At 50.3% G+C, this 15380-nt stretch overlaps 1 protein-coding gene across 1 annotated transcript in view; it reads right to left on the bottom strand.

The window, feature by feature from the left end:
• Positions 1-565: 565 nt before the first annotated feature.
• HDAC11 (histone deacetylase 11) overlaps positions 566-15380 on the bottom strand; it is a 41759-nt gene continuing 26944 nt past the window's right edge. The window contains exons 6-10 of the mRNA XM_054166473.1: positions 14963-15039; positions 11638-11700; positions 9499-9595; positions 4589-4767; positions 566-1667 (exon numbers count right to left, since the gene is read on the bottom strand). Of these exons, the coding sequence (XP_054022448.1) occupies positions 1425-1667; positions 4589-4767; positions 9499-9595; positions 11638-11700; positions 14963-15039 (659 nt within the window). The 3' untranslated portion in view covers positions 566-1424. The remainder of the gene's footprint in view (positions 1668-4588; positions 4768-9498; positions 9596-11637; positions 11701-14962; positions 15040-15380) is intronic.

The raw sequence follows: 15380 nt of genomic DNA, 5'->3' as shown, positions 1-15380 counted from the left end.
TCAAAGCAAATATTGATAGCAGCTGTGCAAGTTTAGCCACAGAACTAAGCCCACCCATCTCAGAATCCACAGCCAGGGAAGTGAGTGTTCTAATGAAAATCAAACATGCCTTAAACAGCCTTGCACACCCATTCTACTGCAGGACAACTCTCGGGGGGCCTTCACAGAAAGGTTCAAAGCTGAAGGTGAAGCGAAACCTGTGCTGCAAATCAATAGAGTGCCTGGGAGTTGAAAAAAGCGCTGCAAAATACACAGCTTAGTAGCTTTGCAACCCAAGGCTACAAAGAGTACCTCATGCAAAATGCACTGACTGAAAGCAGCCCAGACCTTACAGCTGGGGCACTGAATTGCCTTCTGTGCACTATTTTGTTCCCACGTCCTCCTGGAAGCTCCCAGATAAAGTCAGCACGGGAACTGACCGTGGCAGCGGCACTGTGTTCCTATCTGTAGATGTGAGAGCTTGGGCACCGACTCTGCCTGCAGTTAGTACCATTACTCTTGGAGCAAATGTAAACCACAGCACTGGCTGGGGAGCAGAACCCTCCAGATGGACCCTCCAGCTGTCCTGTAGCTGACAAGCTGACAACAATGAAAGATACCCTAGGCTTCTACTGAAGATTTCCTGCAAGGACTTGCAGAACTCTGAAATTAGCTTTGACTTTGTTGTAGCTTCTCTGTGATCTACAATGCATAGTAACCATTGGTGTTTCACATGGCAGGCCTCATTTCAGGAGAGACAAAGCCCAGAGTGCTAATGCTGAGCCCTCCTGCCTCATTTTCACACCCAGCCAAGGGCATTTCCTAGTTTACTTCTCAGGGTGTTTATAAAGAGCATTTAAGTCACTACCAACAAAAGCCGGAAACCAGAAATTAATGATCTCTTGTTGTCATAGGCTGTGGTTTGAAAGCTTCCCAGCTGAACTGGTTTGATACTATTGCACTTCACTTGAGTGTTAAACCAAGAGGTGAAGCCTGCCCAGAACGCCTTTTCTAACAACATTTCCATTTAAAAGGCAACAAATACAATGCAGCAGCTAAAAACCCCCAACCAAACAGCACAAGATGCCAGTAGGCTTAGTTCCTATTTCTCCCACCACAGTCCAAACGGCATCATCTGAAGGAAGCCTGGGCAGTCTTTGGGCACAGTTCTTTCCACATCATGGAGTACCCCTAGCAATGAAAGAAGCAGGTCAAGCTTTTGACAGTGATGTTAGAAGCCAAAAGGCAGCAGCTGTGAGGAAAGGTCTCAATGAGCTTAAGAGGATTTGTTGCTTTGCTCCAGGAGTTAGACGCTGCTCATGATCCCTACTGTGGTGTTTTACAGGCATGCTGAGCCTTTGAAGGATGTTCTGCTAACCCCGGTAACAATGCGGAGACTTCCTGCTCCTAACCCAGGAAGCTGTTCCCTAAAATCCAGGACCTTGTCACTGCAGTGACAAGTTGCATAAGTCTTTAGCAGAATCTCTAATCATCTGCTCTACCTTGGGGTTTCCAGCCCCACCGGTTGCTAGCTCCTTGTCGATCAGCCCCAGGCTGTGCAGGTTGAGGATGGAGTCGGCAATGATCCGCGCTGTCCTCTTCTGGTAGCCTCCAGATGTCACCATCAGGATGGGGATTCTGCGGCTCCTGGCAGCCCTGAACACAACTTCATCTCTCTTCACAATGCCCTGCAAGTTGAGATCAGTTACCAAGAAAACCTGCCCGGACCCAGCGAGACAAAGAGGTTGGTTCAGTTCTCACCGATGGTTTACGGGCTTGTGGTGTGGGATGCTTCATGAGCAGCGAAGCCCTGCATGGTACACTGGGGAGAACATGCAAGTCCCACTAGCAGCTTGGGATGCACCATCATTAAAAAAAAAACAAAAAGGAAAAGTAGCAAAGCAAAAATCTTTGACTTGGTTTCAGAGGACACAACAGATTAAAGTCTTCACTTGAAATTCCTGGTAGAAGAATTGCTGCTCCAAGGCCATAAAGTCTAAACTGGTTTAGAAAATACCCACCCTGAGGAACTGGGACTGAGAAAGATGGAATGAAGTTCAAAGTGCTTTAGCTTGTGCTCAGCTTGCACAGAACCCTCTGGCAGACCTTAAGTAATCTCATCAAGAGAGAGCTGCAGAAGAACCAGAAATTCAAATCAGACTCTACCCCTTCATGATCACTTGCTGAACGAGAACCTTCCAGCTTCCTAAAGAGAAGCTAATGCCAGGAGAACCTGTGACTGAAGGGAGACATGGAGCAATGGGGAATGCAGACAAAGGAAAATAAATGTGACACAACCTCTTACTAACAGAGTGTGTGACTAAAACATAACAAAGATTGCTCCCAAGAGGCACTGCACTGTCACTGAACCCACACACCAGCAGGCTCTAATTCTCCTGGGCTTCCAACAAGTCCACGTGGGGGCAAAGAGAGCAATCAGCAATGAAGAGAGTGCCATAAAGAGGAGGCATAATTAACCCCTTCAGCTCCTCAGAAACGAGACTAACCAGCAAAACAGACAGAAGCTCGCAATGGACAGCTCCCAGTGGCTGCAGGAATTGGAGACAGGAATTCAAATGCAGCCAGACACAAAGAACGAAGGAAGCAGCAGCAGCAGGGTCACAGCAAAGCCAATTGCACTGCTCAGACTGCTCAGCCTGTCAGTGCATCAGGCCACTGGCAAAGAGTTCATCACTAGCAAAGCATCCTGGGGAAGGATTCAGCTCACAGGTAGCTGAGCAGACTGTTTGTAAACCCAGCCAACAGCTTCTCTTTGGCAAAGCACAATGGGAGTAAAGAACAACAGCTGACAGCCCAGGCAAAGGGAATGGAAGAATTCTCTTAGGAACAGATCCTTGAGGAAGGAACAGCATTCCAGAAGGAGTTGTGCAGCCCCTGAGGAGCAGGGCTGGATGCAGCAGGCATCACACCACACAGGCACTGGGAACAGTCCCTACTCCCAGCAGCCCAACTGCCTAATCCCTGCTCCAGCATCTCCAGTGGCTGAGCCTGGAAGAGCTGCTGGGCAAACCCAGGAGCTGATTCCAGCATTTGGGTGCTACCAAGAAAGAAAAGAGATCAGGTGGGAATGGAGCCTGACACAGCTCCCACTTGCAAGCAAGGAGAAGAGGAACCTTGAGCTTTCTGGCTGAAGAACTACCACCAGTGGCATTCTGAGCAGACATGCCTGGGAGCAGCGTGAGCACTGCAGCAAGTAGTTAGAACGTGAATAGCATCTAAAGGGCAGGGCTGCAGGCTGGACTCATGAGCCAGGCTCAATGCCCTCAGTCCTGGCATCTTCAGCTTCCATTTCTCCTGGTGCCCATTGCCTCCCATGAAGCTCTGCCCCACCAAAGGAGATCTTCCACCTCAGGTCATACCCTGTGTCTTTACATGGAGACAGGCTGAGAGAGTTGGGGTTCTTCAGCCTGCAGAAGAGAAGGCTCCAGGGAGACCTTAGAGCAGCTTGCCAGTACCTGAAGATGGCTACAGGAGAGCTGGAGAGGGATGGTTTATGTTTTACAGGGTGAGGGGTGATGGCTTCAGACTGGAGAAGCTGAATTGAGACCAGACAGAAGGAGGAAATTCTTCCCCAGGAGAAAGGTGGTGAAGCACTGGAACAGGTTGCCCAGAGAAGCTGTGGAGGTTCCAAGCCTGGCAGTGTTCCAAGCCAGCTTGGATGGGGCCTTGAGCACCCTGGTCTAGTAGGAGGTGTCCCTGCCCTTTGCAGAAGGGGTTGGAACGGGATAACATCTAAGGTCCCTTCCAACCCAAACCAGTCCATGATTCTATGATACCCTCTCCCAGGTCAAACCCCAAACAAGCTCAAGACCCTCAGCTCTTCCTTTCTCCACAGATACTTTTACACATCCATGGACACACAAGCTGAGGACTGGAGTGGCTCCCAAGTTCTACCTTGAGTCCATCGAGGACTTTGGAAGGCAGGCAGCAGTGAAAAGGCTGCTCAGAGACAGTCAGAACAAGGAAATACATAAGGGAGCCAAGGAAGGGCAGCAAGGAACTAAAGCTCTGTGCAGCAGGACTGAAGGACAGCAAATCAGGATGGAAACTAAAGATGCACTGATGGCTCTGTCAGAGGGAATCCAGGAGCTCACAAAGCAAGAAAGCAGTTTCCTGTGCTGGTCTGGTGGACACTGAAAGAGAATCAAATGTGAAAGCAGGAGAGAGGCAGAACTCAGGAGCTGTCAGAGGAGGAATCATTCAGAAAAAAGGAAGAAAGATGAGATCAGTAAATTTGTTTGGGAAAAGCAGACTTGTGATATCAGGGTGGGGAAGCCTTCTGTGATGCCACACAGAATAAATGAAGTCTGGTACCAGACTGGGGAGAGAAGGCAAGGTGAACTGGAGACGGGAGCAGAAGAGGAGGAGGAAAGGGAACAGATGTGTTCACTTGCTAAGAACACACATCCAGTGTGGAAATATCTGTCTCTGGTTGCAGTCTGGGTGTTCAAGAGCTGTGTACTGTAGAGAGAAGATGAATGAGGCTGGGGCAGACACCTGAACAACAAAAATCACTAGTGGGTGTATTAAATTAGATAACAGTACCTAGTGAGGAGTCTGGAGGCATCTGAGCTCACATCACACAAACCTGAGGGGAAACAGCAAGTCCTCCCAGGGGATCTCCATCCAGAACATCAGTCCCAGCATTATACACAATGATGTCAGGCTTTAATTCGTTTAGGGCTCCTTCCACGTGAGTGTGCACCTTCTGAAGGTATTCTGTGTCCTCTGTACCCCACTCCAGTTCCACCTTGCGTTTGATGGCACCTAGAAAGAGAAGTGTGGTGAACTTACTCATTAAGCAAAGACTTGCTCTCAAAGCAAGCGTGCTCTTTAGGCAAGCCAGAGGGAGAGAAATGTCATCATTTGTGGAGACTTAGTACCTGCACTGCATTGCCTCATACCCTTGGATTATTCACCTGCTTGTTTTCCAAGCAAATGTAACCACACTGACCTTGGAAAAATCCACAGAATTGTCAGGGTTGGAAGGGACCTCAGGGATCAGCCAGTTCCAGCCCCCTGCCATGGGCAGGGACACCTCACACTACAGCAGGTTGCTCACAGCCAGCCTGGCTGCAAAAACCTCCAGGGATGAGGCTTCCACCTCCTCCCTGGGCAACCTGTGCCAGTCTCTCACCACCCTCATGGGGAAGAACTCCTTCCTAACATCTAATCTAAATCTCCCCTCCTCTAGTTTTGCTCCATTCCCCCCAGTCCTATCACTCCCTGACACCCTCAGAAGTCCCTCCCCAGCTTTTTTGTAGCCCCCTTCAGATACTGGAAGGCCACAAGAAGGTCACCTGGGAGCCTTCTCTTCTCCAGACTGAACAACCCCAACTCCCTCAGTCTGTCCTCACAGCAGAGCAGCTCCAGCCCTCTGCTCATCCTCGTGGCCCTTCTCTGGACACCTTCCAGCACCTCCAGATCCTTCCTGGCACAGAGGCTCTAGCACTGGATACAGTGCTCCAGGTGTGTTCTCAGCAGAGTGGAGCAGAGGGGCAGAATCCCCTCCCTGGCCCTGCTGGCTGTGCTTCTCTTGCTGCAGCCCAGGCTCTGCTTGGCTCTCTGCGCTGCAAGTGCTCACTGCTGGCTCCTGCTGAGCTTCTTATCCACCAGCACCCCCAAGGCCTTTTCTTCAGGGCTGCTCTCAAGCAGTCCCTGCCCAGCCTATATCAGGGCCTGGGATTGCCCTGATGCAGGTGCAGGAGAGAGAAAGTTAGATGCGGGGGGGAGGAAAAAAACCAAAACCTGTGAGACACAAGTGGAAAATGCTATTGAGAAGCAGCTGTTATCTGCATGGCCATTTGCTGATCAGCAAAGAAATCATACAGAGAGAGCTGCCAACTTCAAAGAAACCTAAGTGCAGCATGGGGGAAAGATGACACCAAGCTGCTCTTGCAGAGGAAACAGTTGGGGGAAAAACCCAAGCTAAATATCACTGAGAAAGTCCTCAGAAGCTTCATTCTGATCCCTGCACTCCAGAGGTAACAGCAAGGTACCTCTACTCTGCCCTGGTGAGGCTGCATCTGGAATATTGTGTACAGTTCTGGGCCCCTCAGTTCAAGAGGGACAGGGAGCTACCAGAGAGAGTCCTGTGCAGAGTCAGAGAGATGATTAAAGGAGTGGAACATCTTCCTTATGAGGAGAGCCTGAGGGAGCTGAGGAGCTCTCTGTAGCTTGGAGAGGAGGAGCCTGAGAGGTGACCTCACTGATGTTGATAAAGATGGAGCCAGGTTCTGCTGGGTGATGCCCAATTACAAGGGGCAATGGTGAAAGGTGAGGAATAGGAAATCCCATGGAAACATGAGGTCAAGTTCTTCACTGAGAGTGTGACAGAGCCCTGGAACAGGCTGCTCAGGGGGGCTGTGGACTCTCCCTCTCTGGAGATATTCAAGACCCATCTGGATATGTTCTTGTGTGATCTGCTCTAGGTGATCCTGCTCTGGTAGGCAAGTTGGACTGGATGAGCTTTTGAGGTCCCTCCCAGCCCCTGACATTCTGGGATTCTGTGAAGGCATCAGGAGTATATGTGAGCTGCTTTATGGATGTATAATAAGACTCAGCTTTGCCTCAAGCCTCAGCAATTTCATCTTCCTACCCTGTAATCACACCAGAGAGCAAATAGCCAGTCTCCATTCAATAAATCAAATTACTGCCAACGTGCTAATAAAGCACCAGAGGTAGAAGAGGAGGGTGCAGAAGGTAGAGGAGAGCAAGCCAAGGTTCTGCAGCCCAGCTCTGGGTACCACTACAGCTGAACCAGATACAGGTGGCCAAGAAGGCCAATGGCATCCTGGCCTGCATCAGGAAGAGTGTGGCCAGCAGGAGCAGGGAAGGTGTCAGAGGTGTTCCAGGGCATGACTTCTTCCTCAGCACTACTGCCAGGCCTGGAAGTTAAGCACTTGGAGTCTCACACCCTAAGTGTGGCTTCAGCACAGGTGTTCACAAAAGTATTCACACAGAATGACTCTTACTGATTGCTGGGACTGCTGGACATGGCCTCCTTCTGCTTTCCAGCCTTATCCAGCATCAGTGAAGCACTCTTTTGCTTTCTTCCCCTTCACTGCAGCAGCATTAGTTTCAGAGGTTTTTGGCTCCTTGTGGTATTTTTCCTGGATGCTTTTCTTATTGTGACACAAATGTTCTGCTGGCCTGCAGCTGTGCTCTTCTGAGCAGCCCCTGGAGCCTCTTCAGGGAGGAGAGAGGTAAGCAGGTGAGGGTGGGGCCCAGGAAAGTATTGTGCTGATGAAGCCACTCACAAGTTGAGACACTCATGAATTAGATTCCACGCCTCTGCAGGTCTCCTGTCTTCATCTCCATCACAAAACATGGAACTACAGTGAGCAGCTATTACCCAGATCAGGGCCTGCTGATGGGTGAATAAGCACAGCTTTTGCACCTGACAACCTTTGGCCCATCCCTTGCTGGTAAGTGATGAACTCCTACAGCACAGAGAACTGCCAAATGACTCTCAGACCAACAGCAATGCTCTTTTAAGGCCTGAACTTTGAACTTCAGCTGCCAGCTTTTTCTGCTCACCCTTCAGCCAAGCAGTCCTTTTCCCCACCCACCTTCTCCTCTCCTCCCTAACATTTGGTGCAATTCCAAAGGGCTTCCCCTTCAGGACTCACTGTGCTTATGGCTGAGCAGCTGCCATTGCTAGCTGGCTTTTGGTTGTTGTCTAGTAAGTGCTTGGGGCAAGAAAGTCCAGAAGAGACTCCTGCAACAAACACAAAGACAATGAGCAGGAAGTCCAGGAAGACAAGGATCAGTCAGAGCTTGTCTAAGGATTCAACCTCTCAGGTTCAAGCCTCTAGCTCTCTTCTGAAAGACACCTCCTGACCTCACCTTCATCAGGTCACCTAGCAGGCATGGCTTTCAAGGGTTTAGCCACTGCACTCCTATTCAGCTACCCTTGTGCAGACTCAAAGGAACCACATCTTCGTAAGCCTTTGGCTGCAGCCTTCTGCACCTCCTTGCCCATCAGCAGAAAAGCAAAGTTGGTGCTACCAGCTTGGCAGAAGGAGGGTGAGGCCAGCATTTTGGGTTTGCTAATGAGGGCTTCTCTCTTGTGGTCTTGGTCCACCTGCTCAAAATGTTGCCATTTGAGAGGTGAATAAAGGGATGCCTCTCTTAGGGGAAAAAGAAATCTTCCTTTGCTTGAAATTTGTCTGCTTAGAGCTATGATGTGCTCTGAATGATCATTTTTAGGTCAATGCCTCACGTTTAGAGATCAAATTGAATACCTCCTGTCTCAGAGACTGAGTTGAATACACCACCTATGTAGTAGATGTAGGCCCTATACCACCATTTTCAACCCCTTTACTGCTTAAAAACTGAACTACAAAGCCCTGCACCTAATTCTTGTCAGGAGTCCACATGAGGCAGGCTTTTCAGAACAGCAGCATGCTTCTGAAGGAGTTCAGACAGCAGATGAATGTCTGCCCCAGTGAACTCTGATTCAGTTCACAAGTAAAGCCTCTCAGAAAGGGCAGTGCAACAGAAAGAGAGATCAAAGAAACCTGGGGCTTGTGCATTCCAGTTTTAGCTGTGACAGGTCACCAGACACAACAGACACAGCTTAGCAGGGATAAACCAACAGCATCAAAAAGGATTTGATCAGTATCAGCTCTCTGTATGAAATCCTGGTTCCAAAGTTGATTCATATTTGATGCACTTTGTTTTCTAGATGCTTTAAAAACAAGTTCTGCTGGACAAACAGCACCCAAACATGAAACCTTTAGTACACAGAAGGAGCCATGCCTTAGCCAGTGATTTTGTAATTCTAGTGTAAGGGAAAGCTGAAGCACTAATGGTGACCTTCAAATCAAAAGGATTGTTTAACTTGCTGTTCAAAGTGTGCCATGAGCTTTTCAATGGCCTGCTAACACAGTCCAGGTAATCCCCACAGCTGGCATTGCAGATGTGCTGAGAGCCCTGGGGCTGTTGAGCCTGGAGAAGATCAACGCTCAGCAAGAGCTAAAGGGTGTGGGGCTAGAAGCTGGAGCCAGACTCTTGTCACTGGTGCCCAGGGACAGCACAAGGGGCAATAGGCACAAACTGGAACCCAGGAGCTTCCATCTGAACAGGAGGAAAAACTTGTTTGGTGTGAGGGTGCTGGAGGCCTGGAGCAGGCTGCCCAGAGAGGTTGTGGAGTCTCCTCTGGAGAGATTCCAAACCCCCTCTGGCCACTGTGATCCTGGGCAAGCTGCTGCGGGTGCCCTGCTTTAGCCTGGGGTTGGACTGGATGATCCCCAGAGGTCCCTTCCAGCCCCCACTACCCTGGGACTCTGTGAAACTCCTTCCCAGAGGGAAGGAAAACAGTGGAGTATTGCCAGCGCTGTGAGAGATCACAGGCACCGCTGCAAACCTGCGGGTCAACATGAAGTACAAAAAGGTGATCTCGTGAATCTTGTTGTAAGGCAGGTTACAGAGGGAAGGAAGAGTGAAGGAGCTGTTTAACAGCACAGCAGGCCCTGTCCGTTTTGGAACACTCACGTTTAGCAAAGCCATCCCCTGGGTAGATGTATCTGTTGTAGGCATCCAGGATGTAGACCCGATGGTCGTCCATGAAGTCCCTCTCGTGGCCGTTCCCCTGCAGGACAGGCACAGTGAGCTGCTCCTGCCACACACTTCACTAACCTCGGCCTCCTCAAGGCATGAAGGCTACACACATCTAAGGTGTACAGCTCCTGAACCATTCTCTTATTGAGAGCCTCCAAGGTTATTCTGAGGTGTAGAGAGGTGGGGGCTTCGACAGGATCCGGGTGAAAGCTGCAGATGTTATCGACGGCATCATCCTTACATCTCTGTGGAAGTAACTGGCAGAGGTCTCAGGGCACAGATAAGAAACCCACACAAATTAGAAGCTGTTTGTCTTCAGCAGCACCACAAAGGCAGCTGTGACTACCAAATAGATCTCTCATCTTCCTTTGTGCAAAACAAAAAAGTCCCTTTCAGCTGCTGTGGGGACACTCCTGCTCTTAGCCAGGGGTTCACCAATAAAGCAAGCAGACTACAGCTCTCCTGGTCATCCAAGCCTTGGGGAGAGATGTAATCCCTGGAAAAATCACACACCCTAAAGACCCAGGAGTTGGGAAGGTTGTTTAACACCAGGAATTCCCTCCAGAGAGGTTGGGGGTAGGGAGTATAAAAGTGGACACTCAAGAGAAAACCTCAGTTCTGAGTATTCCCCTCCCTCATTTCTGAATGTAAACAGGATTCCTTTGGGCTCTCATTTAGATTTCCCCCCCCCCCAACTGCTATAAAAATCATCTTCATAACAACCCCTAAGTTAATTTTGTTGCAATCAGAGAATCACACAGGACCCCCAGCCCCTACCCCCAACAGAATTACACTGAGGCTACAGGAACAGATACTTCCACAGAGGTATCTTCTGTGGTTCAGTGACACAGTTCATGGCCCTGGAGAGCTGAGCATCTGCTACAACTTCCCCTCCTGGAAACAAACAACAAACCAGAGCAAGCAAAAGAAAGAGTCCCTGGGCTGAAGCTGGTCAGTGTGCCTGGGAAAGGGGAATGGCAAGTTGAATTCTGTTTCCTTCTGTTAAAGAATGGCAGCTCCCACTGACTTCTGCAGCACCTTTGGTCCACAGACTGTTCATGGACAGGAATCTGGGAGCAAGAGAGCCCCTGGGTGAGCCATTTTCTTAGGAAGGGTGAACCTCCCCAAGCACCAAGGGCTTCCAGGAGAGCATCTGCACACTTAAGGAGCTGCTGATCTAATGCTTCACACACCTCCCCCTGCCCGGAGAGGAGAAAAAGGGCTGCTTTGGTGAGCAGAGTGGGACTACCAGCATAACACCTGAGCATCAACACAGATCCCAACAGGTGCTGGAAAAACAAAACAAGCACCCAAAAAAGTAAAGACACCCCCCCCACAGGCTGGCAGAGATGGCTGAAGGGAATCATGGCCACAAACCACCTCTCTAGTGCTCACTCTCTCTCCTTGTGTCCTGCTGATTCTAGGATGCCTTAGCTTGCAGACAAGAGAAATGACAGAAGGTGGCAAAGGTGTAGCCTTGAGGCTTCCTCTCTGCCATGGAGAGGGTTGTTTACACCTCACAAATGATCTCAGTGCTTAAGGCTAGACCTAGTTTGGTGCATTCACTGCCTTTCTCCAAAGGCCATTTGCTCCTCTCAGGATTTACTCTGGAAGTGCTGCCAGAGCTGAGCTCTGCTCTCAGCACCCACAGTAAATCTCTGCACCAGCTGGGGAGTGATGGATCCTTCACCTCAGAAGCCTGCAGCCAGGCTTCAGCCACCGAGGGTCAAATCCATCCCTGCCAAGGCTGCTGCCATGAGCACAGCCCTGAAGCAGCTGCAGCTCTGTGTTGGTTGGTTCCTCTTGGGATTGAGCTGTCCTGGACACCCTGTCTGCAGTTCATCCTTTTCCCTCTCACCACTTGATGGGGCTGCAGCTCAGCTTAAAGTCATCAAAGTGCCTCCAAGCAGCCCTCGGACCAGCAAGGAACCAAATTGTGCAGTTTCCATCAGCTGCGGTTCCCTTTGTGTGCTGGGAGCTGAGAGCTTCAGCTGGTAGTGAAAGCAAAGTGTTTGTCACAGGCTGCTGCTTCGAGCAAAGCATCTGCAGCAGGGACACAGGTCAGCTACTCACCTGGTGAGCATCCAGATCAATGATTGTGGCTTTGGACACCCCTTGGACTCTTTCAAACAAGAACTGGATGCAGGAGGAAAGAAAAGATGGAGAGAGTTCTGAAGTTAGGTGGCAGATTGAAGCTTGCACAGTAAGTTATTGCTGAGATTTGGGGGCAGTGCATTCACCAAACAAACAGCTAAAGGATTCCAATAGATGTAATTACAACAGCTCTGGCTATTGCACATGGAATGAGAACTCTGGTGGCCATACAGCAGAAGAATCAATACATTCCCACCAGATGAAATGCATGAAATGTGCATTTCACAGTCCTCTGTGCAGGTAGCTGCCTACCAGTAGACAAAGCCAGTGGAGAGCAGGAAGATTTCTGCTCCTTTCTTCCTCCCACCAAGCACCAGACACAGCACAGGATTTAGGATGTGTCTCCCTACAGCATCAACACTGACTGCTGAAGCAGACTCCCCAAATGAGGCACAAGCACAATGGCACTGGAGAACATGGAATCACAAAGAATGTTAGGGGTTGGAAGGGACCTCCAGAGATCATCCAGTCCAACCCCTGCCAGAGCAGGATCACCTAGGAACACATCCTAGGTGGGTTTTGAAGGTCTCTAGAGGAGACTCCACAACCTCTCTGGGCAGCCTGCTCCACAGCTCCAGCACCCTCACACCAAACAAGTTTCTCCTCCTGTTGAGGTGGAACCTTCAGTGTTCTTGCTTTTGCCTGTTGTTCCTTGTCCTGTCACTGAAAAGAGCACCACTGACAAGAGCCTGGCACCCTCATCCTGACACCCACCCCTCAGATATTGATAGACATTGATCAGATCCTCTCTCAGTCTTCTCCAGACTAAACAGCCCCAGGGCTCTCAGTCTCGCTTCACAGCAGAGACGTTCCAGTCCCTTCATCATCCTTGTAGCCTCTGTTGGACTCTCTCCAGCAGGTCTCTGTCTCTCTTGACATGGGGAGCCCCAAACTGGACACAGTCTTGCAGGTGTGGTCTCAGCAGGGCAGAGTAGAGGGGGAGGAGAACCTCCCTAGGCCTGCTGGCCACAACTTTCTTAATGCCCCCCTGGACACCAATGGCTCTCACGAGGGCATATTGCTCTCCCATGAGGAACTTGTCCACCAGCACTCCAAGTTCTTTCTCCATGGAGCTGCTTTCCAGCAGGATGACTCCTAGTCTATACTGGTGGCTGGTGTTGTTCCCCCCCAAACATGAGAGAACCCACAGTAACAAACACTGCTGCTGGCTCTGCACAGGCACAGCTGCAGGTCCCTGCCTCCCTCACAGGATTCTAAGGCTGACTGTGGTACTGCTACTGTCAGAGGGTGCAGTGGAACCAGCAACAGCATGGGGTTGTTCAGCCTGCAGAAAAGGAGGCTGAGGGGAGACCTCATTGCTCTCTCTACAGCTGCCTGAAAGGAGGTTGGAGCCAGGTGGGGCGAGGCCTCTTCCCCCTAGTAACAAGTGTCAGGATAAGAGGAAATGGCCTCAAGTTGCACCAGGGGAGGTTTAGGTTGGACAACGGAAGAAACTTCTTCCCTGAAAGGGTTCTCAAAGCCTGGCCCAGGCTGCCCAGGGAGGTGGTTGAATCCCCATCCCTGGAGGTGTTTCCAAGAGGCAGAGCTGTGGTGCTGAGGGCCATGGTATAGCCCCAGCCTTGGTAGAGTTGGTTGGGCTGGATGATCTTGAAAGCCTTTTCCAGCTGAAGCAATTCTACGGTTCCAAAGGAACAGCAACATCTGGTGGTTGGGAGAGGGTGGAGCAAGAGCTGCACAGGTCCCAACACACTGAGGGGCTGACTTCATCAGACACAAAATGAGGCTCATCACCAGGAAGGGAAAACAGTCACTGTGGTGGCATCCAAGTGTATGAGCCTAAAAGTCACCATTTAGGCAGAGCTGCTGGAGGGGCTGGCTGCATTAGAGCCTCTTTTAGTAACAGACTGCAGACTCTATTCCACATCTGCTAAGAAAAGAGTATTTTTTGAATTCTTTTGAGTCTTAACTTGGCAAGTTACCACCTTGAAGAGAGCCATGGTAATGCCTCAGGAATTTGTCCAAGCTGTCAGCCACTCTGATTCCTCAAGCTGTATGTTAATGCCAGGGAAAGCAGAGCAGCGGGGATCGCTGTTGTACGCAAAGGAGGCTGCCGTGGCCTGTCGCGGGCTGCAGTCGCTACAGCTTGTTGATTCTTACTGCTGCCTCATAGCCCTGCTGGCACACAACCCTACCACACTACAGCTGAGAAACATCGGCCCTAATTGCAGGAGGCTGCTGCTCCAGCCTTTCAGCAGCTAAATGCCACCTGGATTCATTCACATCTAGGGATTATTTTGGAGACAGCCACATTTTTATTCATGAATGTGAACCCCTCTGAGCACTGTGCAGCGCAGCCTGCTTTAGAGACAGGATTTCTCTCCCTGCATTCTTCTTGACTGTAACAACTGAGCCTACTGGAGGATTTTCAGGTTCAGTTGAAGGCTAGGATAATTATCCTTGAGGAGATTAAAAGTCACTCTGCTTTGATTTGGAGTGGTTAGTTCATAGAATCATGGAATGGGTTGGGTTGGAAGGGACTTTAAAGGTCATCCAGTTCCAAAGCCCTGCCATGGGCAGGGACATCTCCCACTAGCCCAGGTTGCTCAAGGCCTCAGCCAGCCTGGCCTTGAACACCTCCAGGAAGGAGGCAGCCACAGCCTCGCTGGGCAAGCTGTTCCAGGGTCTCTCCATCCTCATCTCCAGTCTCAGTCTCCCCTCTTCCAGCTCAAATCCATTGCCCCTTGTCCTTTTACTCCCAGCCCTTGTCAAAAGTCCCACCCCAGCTCTCCTGGAGCCCCTTCAGGTACTGGAAGGCTGCCCTAAGCTCTGCCTGGAGCCTTCTCCCCAAATCTCTCAGCTGTCCCCATAGGGAAGGTTCTCCAGCCCTCTGATCATCTTTGTGGCCTCCTCTGGACCCACTCCAGCAGCTCCAGGTCCTTCTTGTGCTGGGGGCACCAGAACTGGATGCAGCTGGGCTTTTTCCCAAGGATTCTATCCTTATGCAGTTGCAGTGACTCCTGCAGCTCTTTCCTTCCCGTTAACAACACTGCACACGTGTTCTGTTACAGTATCACAGTATCACCAAGGTTGGAAGAGACCTCAATGATCATCAAGTCCAACCCGTCATCACAGACCTCATGCCTGCACATGTTGTGCAGTACAAAGTGCCACACCACCTTCCTATACCTTCCCATGAATAGATGTAAATTCTGAGTGTAAGTGGATTTTCTTTCTCTCCATTTGCACAAATAGTAGAACATTCTGGTTTAAGAGCACTGCTTACCTTTATAGCCAGGGTGATATCAGCATATGCACAAAATCCTCCACCTTTGTCACTTGAGCAGTGATGGAAACCACCCCCTGAACAGAAAGGTGTTGAAGAGGTGAAAAGCTTGACATTAAGGACCATAGATGGTCTTTACAGCCAGAGATCACTTGGATGTCAGCCATCTCTTTAGCAAATACCATGGCTAGAGCTGGTGAACCCTCACCTAGCCACACAAAACATCTCCTAGGGCTTCTGCACTTCTGTGTGGCCAACCAGACCACCAGGTAAAGGATGCTTGGATTCAAAGGAATGGTTCCTCTCATCTAGCAGCCACCCTAAGGCAGGTGGTGCCTCCATGCCAAAGCTCTGCAAGCTCTGCTCTCCCCCACATGCTGAAGTGCAGAGTGAAGAGCATGGGGCATGCAGAAGGGGC

The sequence above is a fragment of the Dryobates pubescens genome, chromosome 1, assembly GCF_014839835.1.
Source record: "Dryobates pubescens isolate bDryPub1 chromosome 1, bDryPub1.pri, whole genome shotgun sequence".
In the NCBI taxonomy this organism is placed as follows: Eukaryota; Metazoa; Chordata; class Aves; order Piciformes; family Picidae; genus Dryobates; species Dryobates pubescens.
Note: the sequence above shows the minus strand (reverse complement) of the source record. Positions and strands in the feature narration are given on the sequence as shown.